General features: G+C 60.4%; 3 protein-coding genes across 6 annotated transcripts; 1 reads left to right on the top strand and 2 right to left on the bottom strand.

Moving 5' to 3' along the window:
* Positions 1 to 311: 311 nt before the first annotated feature.
* On the bottom strand, positions 312 to 3725 carry PAXX (PAXX non-homologous end joining factor). 2 transcript variants are annotated; one of them, XM_069873146.1, is made up of 7 exons: positions 3593 to 3725; positions 3431 to 3488; positions 2594 to 2628; positions 2333 to 2523; positions 1475 to 1549; positions 947 to 1040; positions 312 to 838 (listed from the first exon to the last, which is right to left on the bottom strand). In XM_069873146.1, exons 1-7 carry the CDS (start codon positions 3691 to 3693, stop codon positions 799 to 801), a joined length of 594 nt encoding a protein of 197 aa, XP_069729247.1. In that variant the 5' UTR covers positions 3694 to 3725; the 3' UTR covers positions 312 to 798. The 2 variants fall into 2 exon arrangements, with proteins under 2 accessions (XP_069729247.1, XP_069729246.1); XM_069873145.1 differs by having other exon boundaries at positions 327 to 838; positions 1475 to 1546.
* TMEM141 (transmembrane protein 141) lies at positions 3665 to 8857 on the top strand. 3 transcript variants are annotated; one of them, XM_069873153.1, is made up of 5 exons: positions 3665 to 3745; positions 4499 to 4565; positions 4645 to 4728; positions 4902 to 5033; positions 8522 to 8857. In XM_069873153.1, the coding sequence occupies exons 1-5, from the start codon at positions 3692 to 3694 to the stop codon at positions 8560 to 8562; spliced, it is 378 nt and encodes a 125-aa protein (XP_069729254.1). In that variant the 5' UTR covers positions 3665 to 3691; the 3' UTR covers positions 8563 to 8857. The 3 variants fall into 3 exon arrangements, with proteins under 3 accessions (XP_069729254.1, XP_069729252.1, XP_069729253.1); XM_069873151.1 differs by lacking the exon at positions 8522 to 8857 and adding an exon at positions 5572 to 5877; XM_069873152.1 differs by lacking the exon at positions 8522 to 8857 and adding an exon at positions 5231 to 5479.
* Positions 7137 to 16541, bottom strand: ENTPD2 (ectonucleoside triphosphate diphosphohydrolase 2). The gene is made up of 9 exons (XM_069873107.1): positions 16347 to 16541; positions 12178 to 12295; positions 11388 to 11538; positions 10567 to 10726; positions 10239 to 10466; positions 9565 to 9831; positions 9249 to 9368; positions 8846 to 8980; positions 7137 to 8288 (listed from the first exon to the last, which is right to left on the bottom strand). The coding sequence occupies exons 1-9, from the start codon at positions 16455 to 16457 to the stop codon at positions 8088 to 8090; spliced, it is 1491 nt and encodes a 496-aa protein (XP_069729208.1). The 5' UTR covers positions 16458 to 16541; the 3' UTR covers positions 7137 to 8087.
* Between the last annotated feature and the right edge of the window lie 702 nt (positions 16542 to 17243).

The raw sequence follows: 17243 nt of genomic DNA, 5'->3' as shown, positions 1-17243 counted from the left end.
CAAGTGACAGGGGACAGGAGAAGAGGGAATGGCCTCAAGCTCCGCCAGGGGAGGTTCAGGCTGGACATCAGGAAAAAAACTTTACAATCACATCTTTGCCTCTGGCACTGCGGTTCTCATTGGAGCTGCTTGTCCAATTTCAAAGGCTGCACAGGGCTGGGTTTGGGGGTCAGAGCGACTCTCCTGGAAGGAAATGCTGCTCCCCACCTTCAGGGGCTGCACAGGGCTGGGTTTCGGGGTCAGGGGGGAACCTTCCCCAAGGGAAAGCCCATTGGCACAAAGCTGCCAGGGAACTTAAGTCCTCTGACCCCCAGATCCTCCAGGTTCAGTTGAAATGGGCCGCAGGATCCCTGATCAAGGGAAACGTGGAATGGATCCAGAAATCCATACTGTCCCGGTCCCCAGAGACCAGCTGGCTAAAACCAGCTTTATTGGCAATAAGTTAGGCACAGCGCATCTTTTCATAACATAGCAATACAAAAGTTATTTAAAAACCCCACCAATTCATGGCATGTGAGGTAGAGAGGTGGCCTCTGCCTGGAGGGAAGAGCTGCAAGGAAAAAAAGCCACCACTTCTGTCACTGCTTCCCCGTCTGTCCCCTCCAAAGGTGTTGCCACCGTGTTAGCCAAGGATCTGCTGCCCGCTCAGGCCCTGCCAGACGCTGGCTCTGCTCTCTGGGTCCTGCTTGCCCCATCCACCTCCCTGGGTGCCAGGGGCTTCACAGGCCCTGTGCACAGTGAAACCTCCTCCAGCAGCCACACAGGTGGTGACAAAGCTCCAGGACGGGACAGCATAGGTCAGGAGTCCTCAAAGTCTACTCCAGACGGTGCCTTCTTGCTAGAAGGAGACCGAGGGAGCATCACAGCTCAAAGCCCTGCTCCCATGTAGCTCCAGAAGAGAGTTAGCTGGATCTCTGCACAGCCCAGCCCTGGGAGCAGCACTTACCTCTTGAAGCCAGGGTTAATGAGAGACTCCCCCGGGATCTTCCTCTTGGCTGGCAAAGCTGAGCCAGCCCCCCTGTTCCTCCTGGGGCTGGGGTCTGCCTCAGGCAGGGTAGGGATTGCAAAAGGTCAGCAGTGGCTCTGGCAGCCCTGCAAGCCCCACCGTGCCCCGGATGAGCCTCCAGTAGCCCAAGCACCCATGATGGGAGAGGAAAGGCCAGGCATGGTCTCCTCTCCCAAAGAAACAGAGATGCTGACCTCCTGGAGGCTAGAGTGTGAGCAACCTGCCTGGCAATGCCCAGCACCCAAACTGAGCACAGTGCATCCCAGACACCCCAAGAGCCACCGCACTGAGCCCTGCCCCCTTCTGCTCTGGGAAGGGCACCAGAACAGAGAGGGAGGTGACAGCAGCCACAGCCAAGGGGACTCCGAGTGCCCTAAATAGCACATGGACACAAGATCAGCAACCTTCTAGGAAAGAGAAGGCAAACCAGCAGCGGGAGCAGGGGAGTTGGCCCCAGCAGTTGCCTACCTGGCAGGAAGAGCTGCTGGCTCCGGGCCCCATTCTTCTCAGGGCTGCAGGGAGACGCTGTGGTCTCCAGCACTGCTGGGACAGGAAGCAGAGCCAGAGTTTGTGACAGCTCACCCCAAGGCAGCACTTCCACCCCACACCTCCACTGCAAGCTCTGTCCCCTCCCCAGCAAAACTGAGCCATATTCTCCTCCCAACACTCTCTACCAGGCTGCTGCTGCCCTGAGACTCTGATCATGGAGTCCGCCTCCTGTCCCTGCACAGGACACCCCAACATTCACACGGGAGGCTCGTGGCCTTGGCCAAATGCTGCTGGAATATTGTCAGGCTTGGTGCCGTGTCTGCTGCCCTGGGAGCTGTTCCAGTGCTCCACCGCGCTCTGGGGGAAGAACCTTCTCCTAATGTCCAACCTAACCCTCCCCTGGCGCATCTTCCTGACATTCCCTTGGGTCCAGAGACAAGAGCTCAGCACCTGCTGTTGTTCCTCCTCCTCCCCTTGTGAGGAAGCTGCAGAGCATGATGAGGCCTCCTCTCAGCCTCCTCTTCTCCAGGCTGAACAGACCAAGGGAATTCAGCTGCTCCTCACATACTTCCCCTCTAAACTTTTCACCAACCCCATGCCCTCCTCTGGATGTTCTCCAGGAGCTTGAGATCCTTTTTATCCTGTGGCCCCAGAACTGCTCCCAGTGCTCAAGGTGGGGCCACCCCAGTGCGGAGCAGGGCGGGACAATACATCCCTTGACGTTCTCCCGTTATGGATGAGCTAGATCTCTTGGGGCACCTCTGGGGTGCGGGAGATGATGGCACGAAGGTGGCAGAGAGCTGCCCATCCTTCCCCCCTTTCAAATCCCATGCAGACCTTCCAGGCGTCTCTCCAGGCTCTCGATACATCCTGCCATGTCGAACACCAGCTCCTGGAGCTGGCTCCTCGCCTCGGCGGCAGGCAGCTTCAGAAGATGCAGGGACACGCAGGGGGCCTCCTCTGGCAGCCGCAGCATGGCGGGCCCCTCGTCCAGGCTCAGCGAGACAGCCCCGCGCTCCAGGGCCTCCCTGTGTGGGGAGCCAGGGCTGAGCGGTGCCCTGGGCAGAAGGGTTGGTTCCCCACTGCCACTACACCCACCTCAGCTTCGCACCGTGCTCCTCTGGTGGGCACCGCTGTGGGGAGAGGGGCACGAATGGGACGGCCTGACCTGGATCCTGCCCCAACATCCCTGCACCCCTTGCCTCCAGCACCCCTGCCTCCCAGTCCCCCTTACCCCCAGCACCCCCTGAGCCCCAGAACCCTTTGCCCACAGCACCACCAGCAGCCCCCCCTCTTGTCCCCTAATATCCTCCAACCCCCAGCACCTCCAGTACCTCCTGCCCCAAAGCATTCCCTGGCCCCCAGTCCCCCAGCAGCCCCTGACCCCCAGCACCCTCCCCTCCTGCCCCCCAACACCCTCTGACCCCCAGCACCCTCTCCTCCTGCCCCTCAGCAGCCTCAGACCCCAAACACCCTCTCCTCCTGTCCCCCAGCAGCCCCAGACCCCCAACACCCCCCTCTCCTGCCCGCCAGCAGCCCCTGACCCCAAACACCCTCTCCTCCTGCCCTCAGCAGCCCCAGAACCCCTGACCCCCAGCACCCTCTCCTCCTGCCCCCAACACCCCCTGACCCCCAGCACCCTCTCCTCCTGCCCCTCAGCAGCCTCAGACCCCAAACACCCTCTCCTCCTGTCCCCCAGCAGCCCCAGAACCCCTGACACCCAACACCCTCTCCTCCTGTCCCCCAGCAGCCCCTCACCCCCAGAACCCCTGCCCCTCAACACCCCCTGCCCCCAGCGCCCTCCCCTCCTGCCCCCCAGCACCCCGGACCCCAACACCTTCCCCTCCTGCCCCCCAGCAGCCCCAAGCACCCCTGACCCCCAACACACCCTTCTCCTACCCTCCAGCACCCTCCCTCCCCGCCCCCGGCACTCACGCAGGGGGCCGGGCTGGCCCCGGGGTCGCCGCTCCAGACGTCGCTGCCGTCGGTGACGCTGTGGGGGGGGGGGGGGCGGTCGAGGCGGTCAGGGAGCGACCCCGCCCTGTCCCCCCCGCCCCTGCCCCCCCCCCCCCAACCCCGCACTCGCCCCCCGCTCACCGCACGGAGCCCCCGGCGCGGCGGTAGCACAGGAACCGGCCGGGCCCGGCCCGCAGCGCCCGGAACGGCCCCGGAACGGGCGGGGCGGGAGGAGCCGCCATGGTGAAACTGGGGCTGCGGCGGGTGGAGGAGAGCGTGGCGGAGAGGCACCCCGTGAGGGGGGAGCGGGGCCGGGGCGGGGCCGGGGGCGGGGACAGGGGGCAAGGGGATAGGGGATAGGGGCAGGGGACAAGGGGACAGGGGGGAAGGGGATAGGGGATAGGGGCAGGGGACAAGGGGGAAGGGGATAGGGGCAGGGGACAAGGGGACAGGGGGGAAGGGGATAGGGGATAGGGGCAGGGGACAAGGGGGAAGGGGATAGGGGCAGGGGACAAGGGGACAGGGGGGAAGGGGATAGGGGCAGGGGACAAGGGGGAAGGGGATAGGGGCAGGGGACAAGGGGACAGGGGGGAAGGGGATAGGGGCAGGGGACAAGGGGACAGGGGCTGGGATAGGGGCAGGGGACAGGCGGGAAGGGGATAGGGGCAGGGGACAAGGGGACAAGGGGGAAGGGGATAGGGGCAGGGGACAAGGGGACAGGGGGGAAGGGGATAGGGGCAGGGGACAAGGGGACAGGGGCTGGGATAGGGGCAGGGGACAAGAGGACAGGGACGGGGTAGGTTCTTGGGCTGAGTTGGGGGTCCGGGCTCAGCAGGATGTCGGGGCAGGGGCTGGGACGGGGGGAAGGGGCGAGACAGGAGCTTGACTCGGCTCGGGTTCGGTTGGGCTGGGGGCTGAAGCTGGGGCTGGAGCTGGGGCTGAAGCGGAGGCTGGAGGCTGGGGGCTGGGGCTGAGGCTGCGGATGGGGCTGGGGGCTGCAGATGGGGCTGGGGCTGGTCCCAGGACACCACACTGTGAGTCCCGCAGGCGCTGCAGCAGTACGCGGCCTGCCAGTCCTACGCCTTCATGAAGGGCATCGGCGCCTTCCTGGCAGGTTGGTCCTGGGGCCCCCTGGCTCTCTTGGGGCAGTGGGGGCCCAGGCCAGTAACGGTGCCCACCCCGTGTCCGAGCAGGCAGCGGAGCCACCTTCGTCGCGCTGCAGCTGGTGAGGAGACGGCTGCCCTCCAGCCTGCAGTGGAGCGTGCTGCTGGCCGCCGGTGAGTGCCAGGCAGAGCGGCCGCCTGTCCCTGGCACAGGGATTCTCTTCTGGCCCCTGTCACATCCCTGTACCTGAACGGTAGCAGCTCAGAAGCTGGCAGGTGCTTTACCTGCTGCTGCTCTAGCGATGCCCTTGCTGCCGGCACTCTCTGGAGCATCTCGGTCTCTTCAGCTGCAGGGTCCCTCACCAGCTATGTGGTAACTAGAGCTGAGACGCAGAAATGCTCCGACTTCTGGATTTACCTGGAGAAGGGCAAGTCCCCACAGGACCTTGCCATGGCTGAGAGGGTGTCTAAGCCCACAGGTACGTTCACATCTCTCCCTGGGCTTGTCCTGCCTGGTTCTTCCCTGCTGCAAAAATTTGCTGTTCCTATCTCCTAATTAAATTGGTGACTGTGTTGTTTCCAAAGCCCTTCTGCAAGTCTGGCACTGGCAGCCCTTATGAGGGGGTTCATGGCTCCCACATCCCCGTGTGCTCCAGGCCCATCTCTAGCACTCCAGGGACTGGAGCAGGGCTGGCAAAAAAGAGTGAGGACGCAACTTCTGCCTCTTGCCCTGCCAGTCTTGTGGATTCATGAGAGCCGGCATAAAGGGCTTGTTTGCTGGAAGAGGAGGAAAAGGGTGGGAGATGGAGGGAGGCAGTAAATCCCTCCCCACCCCAGCTGCTTTGGGTGGGCATCAAGACAGCACCACTAGGTGCTTTGCAGGCACCATGAGTTCCCAAAGCTGAGCCTAGCTGATGGGCTTTAAACACTTCAGCAGGGCTCTGCACTTCTCTGGCTGCCCCTGGCAAATGCACCAGGATAGTCGGGGGACCAGGGAGCTTGTTCTTTCTGCTGCAGAAAATCTGTGCAGCCCAGAGGACAGAGAAAGCGAGGCACTGCTGGTGCGGAGGAACAAGTACGGAGATGTGGTGGAGTAGCCAGCAAAGCGCAGTGCCCCGTGCCCACGTCCTGCTTTGCCCCTCCCTGCCTGCCCTGCCTGCCTGTGCCAGTGCTGCTCGCGAGCCTGGTGGACTCTGGAGTGCTGCTGGGGAGCTCAGAGGAGTTGATCCCGCAGTGAGAACCTGGTGGACGCACCATAGGGTGCCTCCTGGGCAGCCTCTGAGCATCACGTGTGTGGGGTATAATAAAAGTCGAGAGCTGAAAGCGCTTGTTGTGGATGAAGCAAAGGCGGGCAGTGGGACAGGCAGAGCTGGGGTGTGGGTGGTGTGTGTCACCCTGAGGCAGCCCCTGCGGTAGATGGTAGAGCAGGGAGCTCTGGTCCCCCGAGGCTGCACTGGGACTCTAAGTCATGACACGGGCAAACTGGCTGCTCTTGGTGGATACCCAGCTCTGATTCAGCTGCAGCTGAGTTTCTTGGAAAGGGAAACCTAGCCCAGGTCTGGAAGTGAGCAGAGTAGCTGTGTTTCAGCTTCAGAGGCCAGAAATGCCTCCTTCCATGGGGACAGTCCCTGAGCCTCATCACAGGAGGGAGGAGATGAGGGGCCCAGAGAAGAAACTGGGTCTGGGGGCTCAGAGCCTTATATTAATTGGAATCTTTTGGAGCTGCCAACGGAACAGCTAAAATCAAAGTGGCTGCGGGGGACGAGTGGGTTACAACAAATGTGGCATACCAGGAGCTCAGCTGGAGCAGGGAAGGGTGGTGCTAAGTGAGCAAACCTGTGGACCTGAGCGGCATACCAGGAGCTCAGCTGGAGCAGGGAAGGGTGGTGCTAAGTGAGCAAACCTGTGGACCTGAGCTTGTGCTACCCACAACAGCAAGGAGGGCAGCGAGAAACCAAAACTCGCTAAAGCTGCCCCTTTCCTAGGGCATGTGGAGGAATGCGATGAGGCGGGACGCTCTTTCCAGATGGGCTTGATGAATTGGGACTGGCCCCAGGCAGCTGCTGTGGTGGCTCTGAGCTGCCAGCGACTGCATGAACAAACAACCAGCCCTGCGGGCTGCTCTCCTGCCTTGCTTGGGTACCATTCCCGGTCCCCTCGGAGCAGAGGCTCCCTATATGTTTGCCTCATGTGGAGGCTGTGGCTGTGGGCGCAGTGGTGAATGACCTGAGCAATCAGCGTGAGCGCTGCCTGCTCGCACCTTTGTGGTGACTGGACCTCTAGCGCTTGGGAAACCTCAACTTTGCAACTGTGGCGGGTTGAAACTCTTCCACCTCCAGATCAGCCTGAGTCTCGAGTGAGGTTTCAAGCCCACCTTGGTCCATCCTGGAGGGTTCTTCAGGCTAGTAGAGCATTTGAAGCCATGATGGTGTCTTAGCACTGGGCAGGCTGCAAAGGCTTGAGACCTTCAGGCAGAGCCTGACCCACGCTGTGTCTTAGCAGACCCTGTAGGTGGCTTTACCCCTGCAGGACAGCAAGCATTGATCAGCCTGGTGCTGATCAAAAGCCAAAGAGCCATAGGAGTGGTTACAAAGATTTATTTCTGATTATAAAAAAACCCATCCAGACAAACTCAAACCTTCTGCCTCTTTGTGTGTCCCTGTTCTTACTCAGCTGGAAATGAAGGTGCATCCTCCTGGCTGCCTGGTGTGGGGTGATGCAGGGCTCAAATCCTAAAGCAGAACAAAGCCCCGCTCCCAGAGTGAGCCCATCACCTCTGTGCTGGCACAGCCACGTGCCTGGGAGCCACGTGGGCTTTTTGTGCCATCGCCAAGGGGTGGAGGAAGCTCTGGCTGTGGCAAAGGCAAGTCTGGCTTAGGAACCACAGGTATGAGGAAGGCACTATGCCTGGTGGCTGAAGCAGGGGGCACCTGGGAAGCTGCCTGCTCCCCATGTCTGGTTGTTGCTAAGCCCCTACCCAGAGCCTCTGTGCTGAGGCTGGTGGAAGCCCAGGCCAAGATCTGGCCCTCAGGAAGGTCAGTGGTGTTTGTGTGTTGGAAAGAAAGGCAGCTTAGGCTCTGGGTGACGCCCAGAGCTTCCTGGGGAGCAGGGTTGATGTTCCAGGGACAGGCTAGAGAGGTCAGCTGTAAGGACTGGCATAGGTAGTACTCCCCACCCCTCCATGCACGTGAGAATAAATCCTGCTGTTGTCTGGACTTACTAGCCCGTCCAGCCCCAGCCTGGTGGCAGAAAGATGTCCCAGTCTGAATCCCAAGCCTGTTCCGGTGTCCATCCCTGAGTAGTACTGGGAAACCTTTCAGCGTTTCTTCTGCGAGGCCAGCGGTCCTCTTCCATCCCCCATTGTTTGCAGCTTGAAAACAAAGGGAGGGCAAAAAGGCACAGCTTTCCTTCTGGGACAGGCAGCGCCAGGTACTGGAGGAGGATGTCTGAGCCCTTGCCGCATCCCAAGTGTTTGACTCCAGCAGGAAGGGTGGTGCTGGGTCCTGCAGGCAAGGCCCACCCTGTCCCTGCCATTAGATTGCACTGGACTTGCTGCGCCGGAGCAGGCAGACGGCGGTCACCAGAGACGTCAGGGTGGTGAGCACAAAGAGCAGGAGGAGGATGACCCAGTAGTTATACACGATGCTCTTGTGGGAAGAGGGCTTCTCCGCTGGGATCATGTTGGTGAGGTTCAGCATGTAACCTAGGGCCCAGCCAATGGAGGTTTCTCCTGCCTGTGGAAGCAGCACGGGATGGTCACCACCCTAGTCAGCCCTTCCAGGGACCACCCTACAAAAGGGTTGTAGGGGAGTCCCCAGCACCCTGAGCCCTTGCTGTCCCACGGGTCCAGCCAGTCCAGGGACAAAGCAGTGACCACCATGTTCTGAGCTGGGCTTATCTGATGGGAGCAGGATCTTGGCCGCTCATACCAGTCCTGAGCTCGCTGCCAATCCTGTGGCTTGTGCAGGTGAGGGCACTTGGGAAAGGTGGGATCCTGCCCTGAGATAACTTCCCAACAAGCCTGGACAAAGAGTTGTTTGAGATGGCTGGTGTCTTGAGGGCCAAGGAAGGTCTGGAGGACCTGATGCCGTGACCAAACCCTACAGTCAGCTCAGCTCATTTTTTTTTCCCCATCTCCCAGAAGATCCACCAAAAAACTTGACTCCCATCCTGCCCCTGTTCCCTGAGATCTTCCCTCACATTGCATGGCTCTTTCTTGGTGTGAGTTCCTCTCTCCCACAGGGCCCAAACAGATAACATGGCATGAATATGTGCTCTGCCCTTAACCCACCTTCTTCTGGAAAGCGATGTCAGGGAAGGAATGGTTGTTGAAGTTGTAGCCTTTGGTGGTGAGCAAATAAACGAACATGCTGACAGCACAGTAATCCGGCAGTCTCTTCTCCAGCTTAGGGGCTTTCTGGAGGAGCTGGGCGGGTTGCAAGAAGGGATGGAGAAAAGAGGTCAAGCCAACAGGGTCCAGACTTTGTTTCTGTGGCCTGAAGCTCTGGATGGTTGCATCCGCCTGGCCAACGTGCTGGCCATGCCCACCTGAACCTCTCCTGGTCCAATGTGGGGACCATCACCCACCGTTCCCCTACTCCAGGAGTACGAGGACACCCAACCCCCTCTGAGCTCTCAGCACCCGAGTGATGCCCCACATGAAGCAGCCCTCTGCTCCCCACCAAGGAGCCCACCTCATTCCAGCTGGTGGCACAGATGGTCTTGGCAGCATCCTTCAGGTCACCGGGCAAGTGCACGGGTCTCCCCATCACTGTCCGGATGAAGTCAACCGTGTAGAAGAAGGCAGAGAAGGCCTGGTGGAGGCAAGGAGGCAGCTGTGGGACGGGCTGGGAGCAAACCCTCTTGCCACCAACAGCCCCTCTGCCCAGCATGTTGGGCACAAATGATGGCCCTGACAGAGCCATGGGTCTGGCTTTGCCACTGTGTGATGCTGGGGATGTGTGCCCCACCAGCAGCCAGGCCACCACCCCACTTCATGCCAGGACTCACAATGAAGTTTCCTGAAACCTCTGGCTGGAAAACACCATCAAAGGAACAGCGGGAGAAGGAGCAGGTGGTGAAGTTGAAGAGCTTGCTGATATGCAGAGCACAGAGGGTCCCGTTGCCGGTGCCATTCACAGTGACGGTGGTGTTGAGAGCGAGGCTGGGCCTCTCCTTCTCTGTGCAGGGGCTGTCGTAGACACTGCTCAGTGACAGGCTCTTGCGGTAGCCCGTGGGCCAGCAGGGATTGGGGACAGTGGCTTGGTAGTTCTCAGCCTGCCAGAAAAGTGGCACATGGGATGTGTGAGCCATGCTGTGTCTCTGGCTGTCCTGGTGCTACAAGGCAGTGCCAGCACTGCTGCCTTCCTGCCTCCCCTTCCCTGCTGAGGAGACACCGAGGGGCTGGGGCAGTGGGAAACACAGCTATAAGTTGCCACAAGTGTCTTGAAGTTACTTGGGATGTCTTTGCTCTGGGCGAGGTGTGCAACACCTTTCAGAGAGGGTGGGGGTGAGCTCCAGGACCATGGGAGAGGGCTGGGGGCAAGAGCCAAGAAGTGTCTGGGAAAGGCGTGCGGTCGCGGGGCCATCCTGGATCCAGGGCTGGGAGACCCACCTGCATAAACACCAAGGGGAAGGAGCAAACCGCGAGGGGACAACAGCCGGCATCCCTGTTGAGCTGGTACCTGGAGGAGCTTTGAGAGCAGCCTCTTCAGAACCTGGTCCCTTCCATAGCAGAGGAAGCTGTGGGTGTACACTTTGTACACCTGGCCATACAGCTTCAGCATCACCTTGTTTCTGGGGTCTTCAATGGTGTCCCTGGTTTCAAAGGTGATCTGTGTGGAAGCCCCCCCAAAGTCCATGGCCCCCAGGGTCTTCTTCTGGGGCTGGATCCATTCCCCGAGCCACCCACGCTGAGCAAAGAAGACAAGAACAGATGTAAGGCTGCGATGAGCTGTGGGACAGCCTGGCCACCACAGCCATCCCTGGCCGGTGCTGCAGTCCTCTGCCCACCTTGATGAAGTTCTCCAGGAGGTAGTTTGCAGTGACCCAGCCGAAGACCCCTTCCTCTTCCCCTGACAGGATCTTTGCCCCCCGGAAATCAAAGGGGTACGACTTCAGTGTGGCTGCCACGGCATTGAGGACGGCATCCGAAGCCTGCGGGTTGGTGATGCTGTGGGCCAGGCGAGAGGGCAGAGTGGCAGGGCTGCTTCAGAGTGGCATGAGCAGAGACCCTGCTGCCCGCACAGCCCATGAGACTTGGTCCCATGAGAGCACTTGGAGCAGGAAGGTCCTCGCCTTGGTACTTGTAGGGCCATCCCCCCAAAATCCTCAGCTACTTCTCCTCATCTCTGCCAAAGAAGGAGGCGGGTGGCAGGGATGGAGATGTTCTCCCTCCTCCTGAGCTGTGCTCTATGGCTGGCTGACAAGGAGGGTCACAACTCCCTCCTCTGTGTGGTTTTCAGGGGGGAATTAGTCTCACTGCAGCCCATCAGGCTGGCACAAGGTGCAGGGAGTCTTTCTTTCTGGCTAGCCAAAAGGGCTGGGTGGATTGTCCTGGTGATGGCCCCACACCAGCCCCTGTTCAGCCAGAGGTGTGCTGGCTGTGCCGTGCAGGGCATTGCCTGCTCTGAAAGGCAGCAGCATTTCTGTAAGGGACACAGAACTGGGTAGCTGGGAGGGTTACGAGCTTCGCCTGGCAAAGCAGGGACATTGCAGATGTCCTTCACCATCTCCACCCCTGCCATGGGTGGTGAGATGACAGGGTGGCACAGCAGGGTCCCCCAGGCAGTGTTTGAGGCCAGGCAGCTGGCGTGGCCAGAGCAAGCACTCACTTGAGCAGGCGCATGCCAGCCGTGGCGCCCAGGTAGAGTGGGGTGCCCGTGTACTTCTCCTTGGGCACATCCCTCAGAGCCTGGTCCAGGCAGCGCACCAAGCTCGTCCCAGCAGCCGGAGGGTTGGAGCTGTAGCTGGAGATGCCAGGACCTGTGGAGAGAAACAGCATTTCTCCCTGCAGGTGATCATAGAATCATAGAATCACCAGGTTGGAAAAGACCCACCAGATCATCAAGTCCAACCATTCCTATCAAACACTAAACCATGTCCCTCAGCACCTCGTCCACCCGTCCCTTAAACATCTCCAGGGAAGGTGACTCAACCACTTCCCTGGGCAGTGATGGAAAGATGATTGGTGAAAAGATGCTCAGTGGGCAGTTTTGTCCCACCCAGGCTGTTTAAAAGGTAGGTTCTGTGGGTTTCTGTGGGCATGGAGCCATGCAGAGTCCAGCCGCATCTCCCTACTCACGCTGCATCCCCCCCAGGGGAACTGCCAGGGAAAGGTTGTTTAAACAGAGAGTGAAAAACCATCCCTTGTTCCTCACTGGGGTAGCAGGGAGCTGAATTATTTGGGTGGTTCAATGCATGCCAGGAGAAGATAAAAGACGGGCACACACGGTTGCAGCCCTTGGGGAGAGATGGGGGAGCTTGGGGAACAGAGGCAGACCCTTCATAACTCCTCACTGCCCAGAGAGGCAGCTGAGTGCAGTACGGCTGTTTGAACCACCGCAGTGCTCTGCCCACAGGAGATGAGACAGACCCTGCCAGTGGCTCTTGGCCAGCCCTTACCCTCCACATCACACATGCTGTGCTCGCTGACCACCCCGGTGTCGTTCTCCTTGTCCGCAGGCCACTTGTAGACGAACATAGCCGTGTGGGAGGATCCGGCGTCCAGCACGATGCCGTACTGCGAGGGCAGGCAGCGGGTCAGGGGGAGGCAGGAGACCCTCCACGTCCCTCAAAGACCCTCAACCAGTCCTATCCTGGCCCTGCCAGTGCCCTCAGGGGCTTCGTCTGGCAGAGGTGAGCACTGTTCAGCCCAGCGTGGGCATGGGCTCGCCCACATCTGCAGGTGCTGTCCCCAGCCAGGGACACTGGGCACTGCTTGGCACAGCCCAGGGACTCTGGCTTTTTGGGCACGGGGAACTGAACCCTTTGTCTCCTTGAAGACAGACCAGGAGGTTCTCCCTGCCCCCCAACCCTGCTGTGCCAGGGTTCCCTGGGGCCAGTGGTTGGGGGGTACCTGGGAGCAGCCCCTTGGGGATGCAGCTCGCCAAAGAAGGGCAGCCAGGCACCTCGTGCCTCCTGCCCTTGTATGGCTTGGCCATTCTCTGGCTATAAATAACCCAGCTCCCTCTTGCCAGCCAAGGTTCCCCAGCTCCCAGGGAGGAGCCGCTTGGTGCTGTGTCCCCCCCAGTCTGCCTCCCCCTCGGGGCTGCTGGAGCTGCTTCGCTGCCAGAGAGGAGAGTGAATCCTGGGGGAGAAAATAGCAGAGCATCTCTGAGGTGAAACCACTTAAGAATCATGGAATCATTGAGGCTGGAAAAAACCTCTAAGCTCATCCAGCACCAAGAGTCCCTCCCCGGCTTTCCTGGAGCCCCTTTCAGCTCTGGAAGCTGCTCTAAGGTCTTCCTGCAGCCTTCTCTTCTCCAGGTTGAACAACCCCAACTCTCTCAGTCTCTCCTCATACAGGAGGTGCTCCAGCCCTCGGATCATCTCCGTGACCTCCTCTGGACTCGCTCCAACAGCTTCATGTCCTCCCTGGGCTGAGGACTCCCAAACTGAATGCAGGGATTTGTGTCTCACCAGAGCAGAGCAGAGGGGCAGAATCCCCTCCCTGGCCCTGCTGGTCCCACCCATGGTTGGTTTCTGGGCTACGAGCACACGTTGCTGGCTCAAGGAAAGCTTCTCCTCCCCCAGTGCACGTGGTGTGTGTGGCTGCAGGTGTGCACGAGGGGGGCTGTGTGCACGGCCATCCGCATGTGTCTTTTAGGTGGGTGGGCGCACGCACGTGGTGTGCAGGGGTGGTGTTTGTGTGTGTGTGTGTCTGTGCAGACGTGCATTTTGGCATGTGTGCTCAGGCATGCGTGCAAGCGTGCACCCGTGTTGGGGCGTACGCCTGTGGTTCGGGCCCAGGGAAACCGAGGCAGCAGCGACCCCACACCCGGGGTGGGCTCCGTGGGGAGATGTCATGCCTGGGGTGACGGCGACACTGCTGCGGCAGGGCTGCAGGCTCATCGCAGTGCCCTTTGCTGCCAGTTCCTGTCGGGGTGAGGATCTCTCCTCTCAGACCCAGACGCCTGGGTGGGCAGAGCCCATGGCTCTCAGGTGTGGGGTGGCAAAGATGGGCAGCAGCTCCAGGACTTGTGGGCAAGGAACGGTCCATGGGATGCCCTGACCAGCTGTGCCCTGGCCCCAGCAGCGAAGGCAGCAGCGCTTGGGCCCGAATGAGGTAATGACGTGCAGCAACATGAACCACTGCAGAGCGGAGGGTGCTGCCAGCTGCAGGGAGTGCCCGGCGCCCAGCCAGCCACTGATGCCACAGCTTGCTCCCTGGCTGCCTCACATGTAAGGTGCCTCCACAGCCCCACGCCAGCCCCTCCTGCCCCTCTCCTGAGGGGCACAGAGTTTTGCACCCTAGCCTGTCACTATGGAGGAGCCATCCACCCCAGTGGCACTGGTGGCAGCAAGCAGGGGTGGAAGCCAAGTGCACAGGCTTGTGCATGAAGAGGCCGAGGCAGACTTGGATGGCTGAGAGTCCCAAGGGATAAAGGAGAGGTCGCATCTCCTCCTCCTGGGGCTGTGCACACATCTCCAGCAGCCACATAGGGATTGGGTCACCCACAGCGGTGCAGTGATGGTGCCAGCCTCTGTCCCAGCCCCTGTCCATCCCTTGTCCAGCTCTTGTCCAGCTCCTGTCCCAGCTCCTGTCCCCAGGCATCAGAGCTGCTGTGTCCCCCTGAGAGCGAGCTGCCCTGTGGGCTCAGGCTGTGACCCCGCTGCGGTCTCACAGCTGCATGGGGGTCAGAAGCAGGTCCTCTGCAGGGATGTTGCAGCCTTGGGAGCGAGAAACCCGGCCGAAAGCCCATCTCTTCAGTGCTTTGCAGCATCAGCACTGCCCTTGGCTCTTCCAGCCAAGGTGCCCTGTGCCTGCCAAGGACTGGGCTGTAAAGGAGAGCTGCAGGGACACAAGGATGCCCTGGCACACTCCCATGCCAGTGCTTGGTTGCCATCATCCCTCTCATCCCCCCTGGCATGTTTGGCTGCCAGCACCCCGGGGTTTGGCAGGGCCTTGCACGCGTGTTTGTGGCCCTGGCCCCGGCCCCAGCCCATTGCACAGTTCCCACTCCCAGAATCTCCTGGTGGCACAAAGATGATGGAATTTTCTAACCATGGGACCCCCCCTCCAGAACTCTGGTGATGCCACAGGGCTGGGGGACATGGCCCCAGGGCACAGGGGTGCTCAGCCCAGCCCCACCACATCTCACCTCCCTCGAGGGTGGCAAGACCCAAGGGGTCCCCATGTGCATAGTGGGTTCCGATGGGTTTCCTTCCCATTGCGGCGGCCACCTCTCCCCTGGATTGGCTGGCAGGGCAAGAGCCCTGCAGGCTCTAACAGCCACTGAGGAGATTTGCCAAAAGAAGGGGGAAAACGGTTCTCAAAAGAAGGCAACAGCTCAAAGACATCAAGCAGTGGTGCCATAAGCTCTGCTGCAGACCTGTGAGGGGAGGGGAACACCCTGTTCCTGGGTGCCAGTCCCTGTGGCAGGAAGAGAACTGATGTGGGGTATTTTTTAGGGCTGTATTCCAAACAAAGGAGCTGGAAAGGGAAGACATGGAGCCAGAGCCCAGTGGTTAGCAGTGCCATCACCCAGCTGCCGAGCTGGACTGCGCAGGCAAGAACCACGTCTTGCCCAGGAATGTGGGGAGGGGCATGACCGGGGTCGCCACAGCAGGACCGACCTCTACTAAGTCATATCTGCACATTCTGGGCTGAGTTACACTAAGATAAAGCTTTGCATCCCCAAATGAGCCCTGAGTTTTGTGCAAAAGCAAACTCCCTGGTGGCTGCCTGGCACCATCCCCAGAGGAACAGGCACTGCCGTGACCCCAGTGCCAAGCTCTGGTGGGCAGCCCCTCACCGCACACACCGTGCCGGACCTCATGTGCGCTTGGCACATCCCGGAATGGTGCAAGATCCCAAGTCCACAGGCTGGACAACACAGCCTCGGGTGGAGTAGGGCCAGGACCCATCGGAGTGTTTGGGGCCGCTCAGCCCCAAACTGCAGACTGACCCAAGTGGTGCACATGGGGCTCTCAGCATTGATCCATCTAAATCCCCTGTGTCAAAAGGGACAAAATCTGTTTTGAAACCAGCTATGGGCAGTGCTTGAGATGCCTCAGCAGGTGGCAAAGAAAGGTGTCACATCATTAGTTGCGTTAACTGCAGTGAGTGTCATCTTGGCTGAGAGACCTCGTTTCTCTACCTCTCCTTTACGTCTGATAAACTGGGAGAGAAGGCAGCACATCTGGCAGCCAGGCTGGCTCAGAAAGTTTCCAAGGTCATTGCTTGGGGTGAAAAAAAGGGGGAGGGGGTCTGGATGAACCATTTGCGGGGACAAGAGCCCGCTCCCCTTGGAATAGCTCTGCTGTCACCAAAAACGCTGAGACTTCTTTAAAACAAAAGACTCGGGCTGCAAAGGAGTCACCCGCGGGGCTTGGCCAATGAAAGATCGGTCGGGAGATCCTTCCAGCATCCGAATTTACAATGAAAATTGCGGGGGGGAGAAAAGCAGCTCGTTCCCATAGGGGAGCGCGTTTCTGATGGGGCAGCGCTGGCTCGGGGGATGCCCGAGCGGCCGGGAGCCCCGGGATTCCCGGGATGCCAGAGCCTCTCCCGGCCAGGACAGCCCCCCCGGCATCTCCCCCCCCGCCCTCCCGGTGCAAACCCCGCTCACCTTGAAGCCGGGCGGCCCCCGAGCGTCCCCGGAGCCGAGGCAGAGCAGGAGGACGCCCAGCAGGCAGCCGAGGGCGAGCAGCAGCAGCACCGCGGCCACCCGGCGGGCCATGGCGGGGCAGGTGAGACGATCCGAGGCTGCGGCGGCTCCTGCGGCTGCTGCTCCTCCTCCCCCGCCTCCTCCTCCTCCTCCTCGCCCGCCTCTCCCGACTGAGTCACCGCCGCCCCGGCCCACCCGGGCGGGACACCGGGGCTGCCCCTGCTCGGGAGAAGCTCTGTCCTGGCCCCAGCCCCGGGATCAGCCTCATCTCCTGCCCTGAGCATCGCCCAAGTCCCGGGATCAGCCTCATCTCCTGCCCTGAGCATCGCCCCAGTCCCGGGATCAGCCCCATCTCCTGCCCTGAGCATCGCCCCAGTCCCGGGACCAGCCCCATCTCCTGCCCCAGCATCTCCTCTGCCCCGGGATCAGCCTTGTCCTGCCTGGCACCCTGCACCTGGCCTCAGGGCTCAGTTCCACCCTGTCCCTCCTCCCTGGGCACAGCCTCTGTCCCTGGGATCAGTCGCATCTTCTGCGGGTACCAAGCTTTGTCCTTGATCCAGGGCTCAGCCCTGTCCTGCCCCCCCCACCAGACATCGCCCTTGTCCCGGGGCTCAGCCCAGACACGGGTTTGGTGGGACTTGAGAACCCCCAAGCAACAGAAAAGCTCTGAAAGTGAGAACGTGCCTCACCATGATTAACAACTATGAGTGCAGGACTGCTTTTAATCATCACAAGGGGGTTGTGACAGCTCTGAGGAGCCCAGCTGTTTATTGGATTGGTTTAATATGGTCACAAGTGATTAATACAATGTGTTTCTACACAGAGCAGCAAGCCAAGGAAGCTTGGGCCCTGGCTCTC

The sequence above is a fragment of the Phaenicophaeus curvirostris genome, chromosome 20 (genome assembly GCF_032191515.1).
Source record: "Phaenicophaeus curvirostris isolate KB17595 chromosome 20, BPBGC_Pcur_1.0, whole genome shotgun sequence".
NCBI classification, from domain to species: Eukaryota; Metazoa; Chordata; class Aves; order Cuculiformes; family Cuculidae; genus Phaenicophaeus; species Phaenicophaeus curvirostris.
This window is presented reverse-complemented; position numbering and strand designations above follow the sequence as displayed.

Bases quoted from the DNA above. Each gene is read 5' to 3' on its own strand.
- ENTPD2 (XM_069873107.1), bottom strand. From the start codon at position 16,457: ATGGCCCGCCGGGTGGCCGCGGTGCTGCTGCTGCTCGCCCTCGGCTGC. The intron at 12,296-16,346 runs GTGAGCGGGGTT...CTGCCCTCGCAG, and splicing joins GGGGGCCGCCCGGCTTCAAG to TACGGCATCGTGCTGGACGC. The intron at 11,539-12,177 runs GTAAGGGCTGGC...TTCTCTCCACAG, and splicing joins CAGCATGTGTGATGTGGAGG to GTCCTGGCATCTCCAGCTAC.
- TMEM141 (XM_069873151.1), top strand. From the start codon at position 3,692: ATGGTGAAACTGGGGCTGCGGCGGGTGGAGGAGAGCGTGGCGGAGAGG. The intron at 3,746-4,498 runs GTGAGGGGGGAG...TGAGTCCCGCAG, and splicing joins GCGTGGCGGAGAGGCACCCC to GCGCTGCAGCAGTACGCGGC. The intron at 4,566-4,644 runs GTTGGTCCTGGG...GTGTCCGAGCAG, and splicing joins CATCGGCGCCTTCCTGGCAG to GCAGCGGAGCCACCTTCGTC.
- PAXX (XM_069873146.1), bottom strand. From the start codon at position 3,693: ATGGCGGCTCCTCCCGCCCCGCCCGTTCCGGGGCCGTTCCGGGCGCTG. The intron at 2,629-3,430 runs GTGAGTGCCGGG...CTCTCCCCACAG, and splicing joins GGGCCAGCCCGGCCCCCTGC to CGGTGCCCACCAGAGGAGCA. The intron at 1,550-2,332 runs GTCTGCATGGGA...TTCCTGTCCCAG, and splicing joins CCTGGAGAGACGCCTGGAAG to CAGTGCTGGAGACCACAGCG.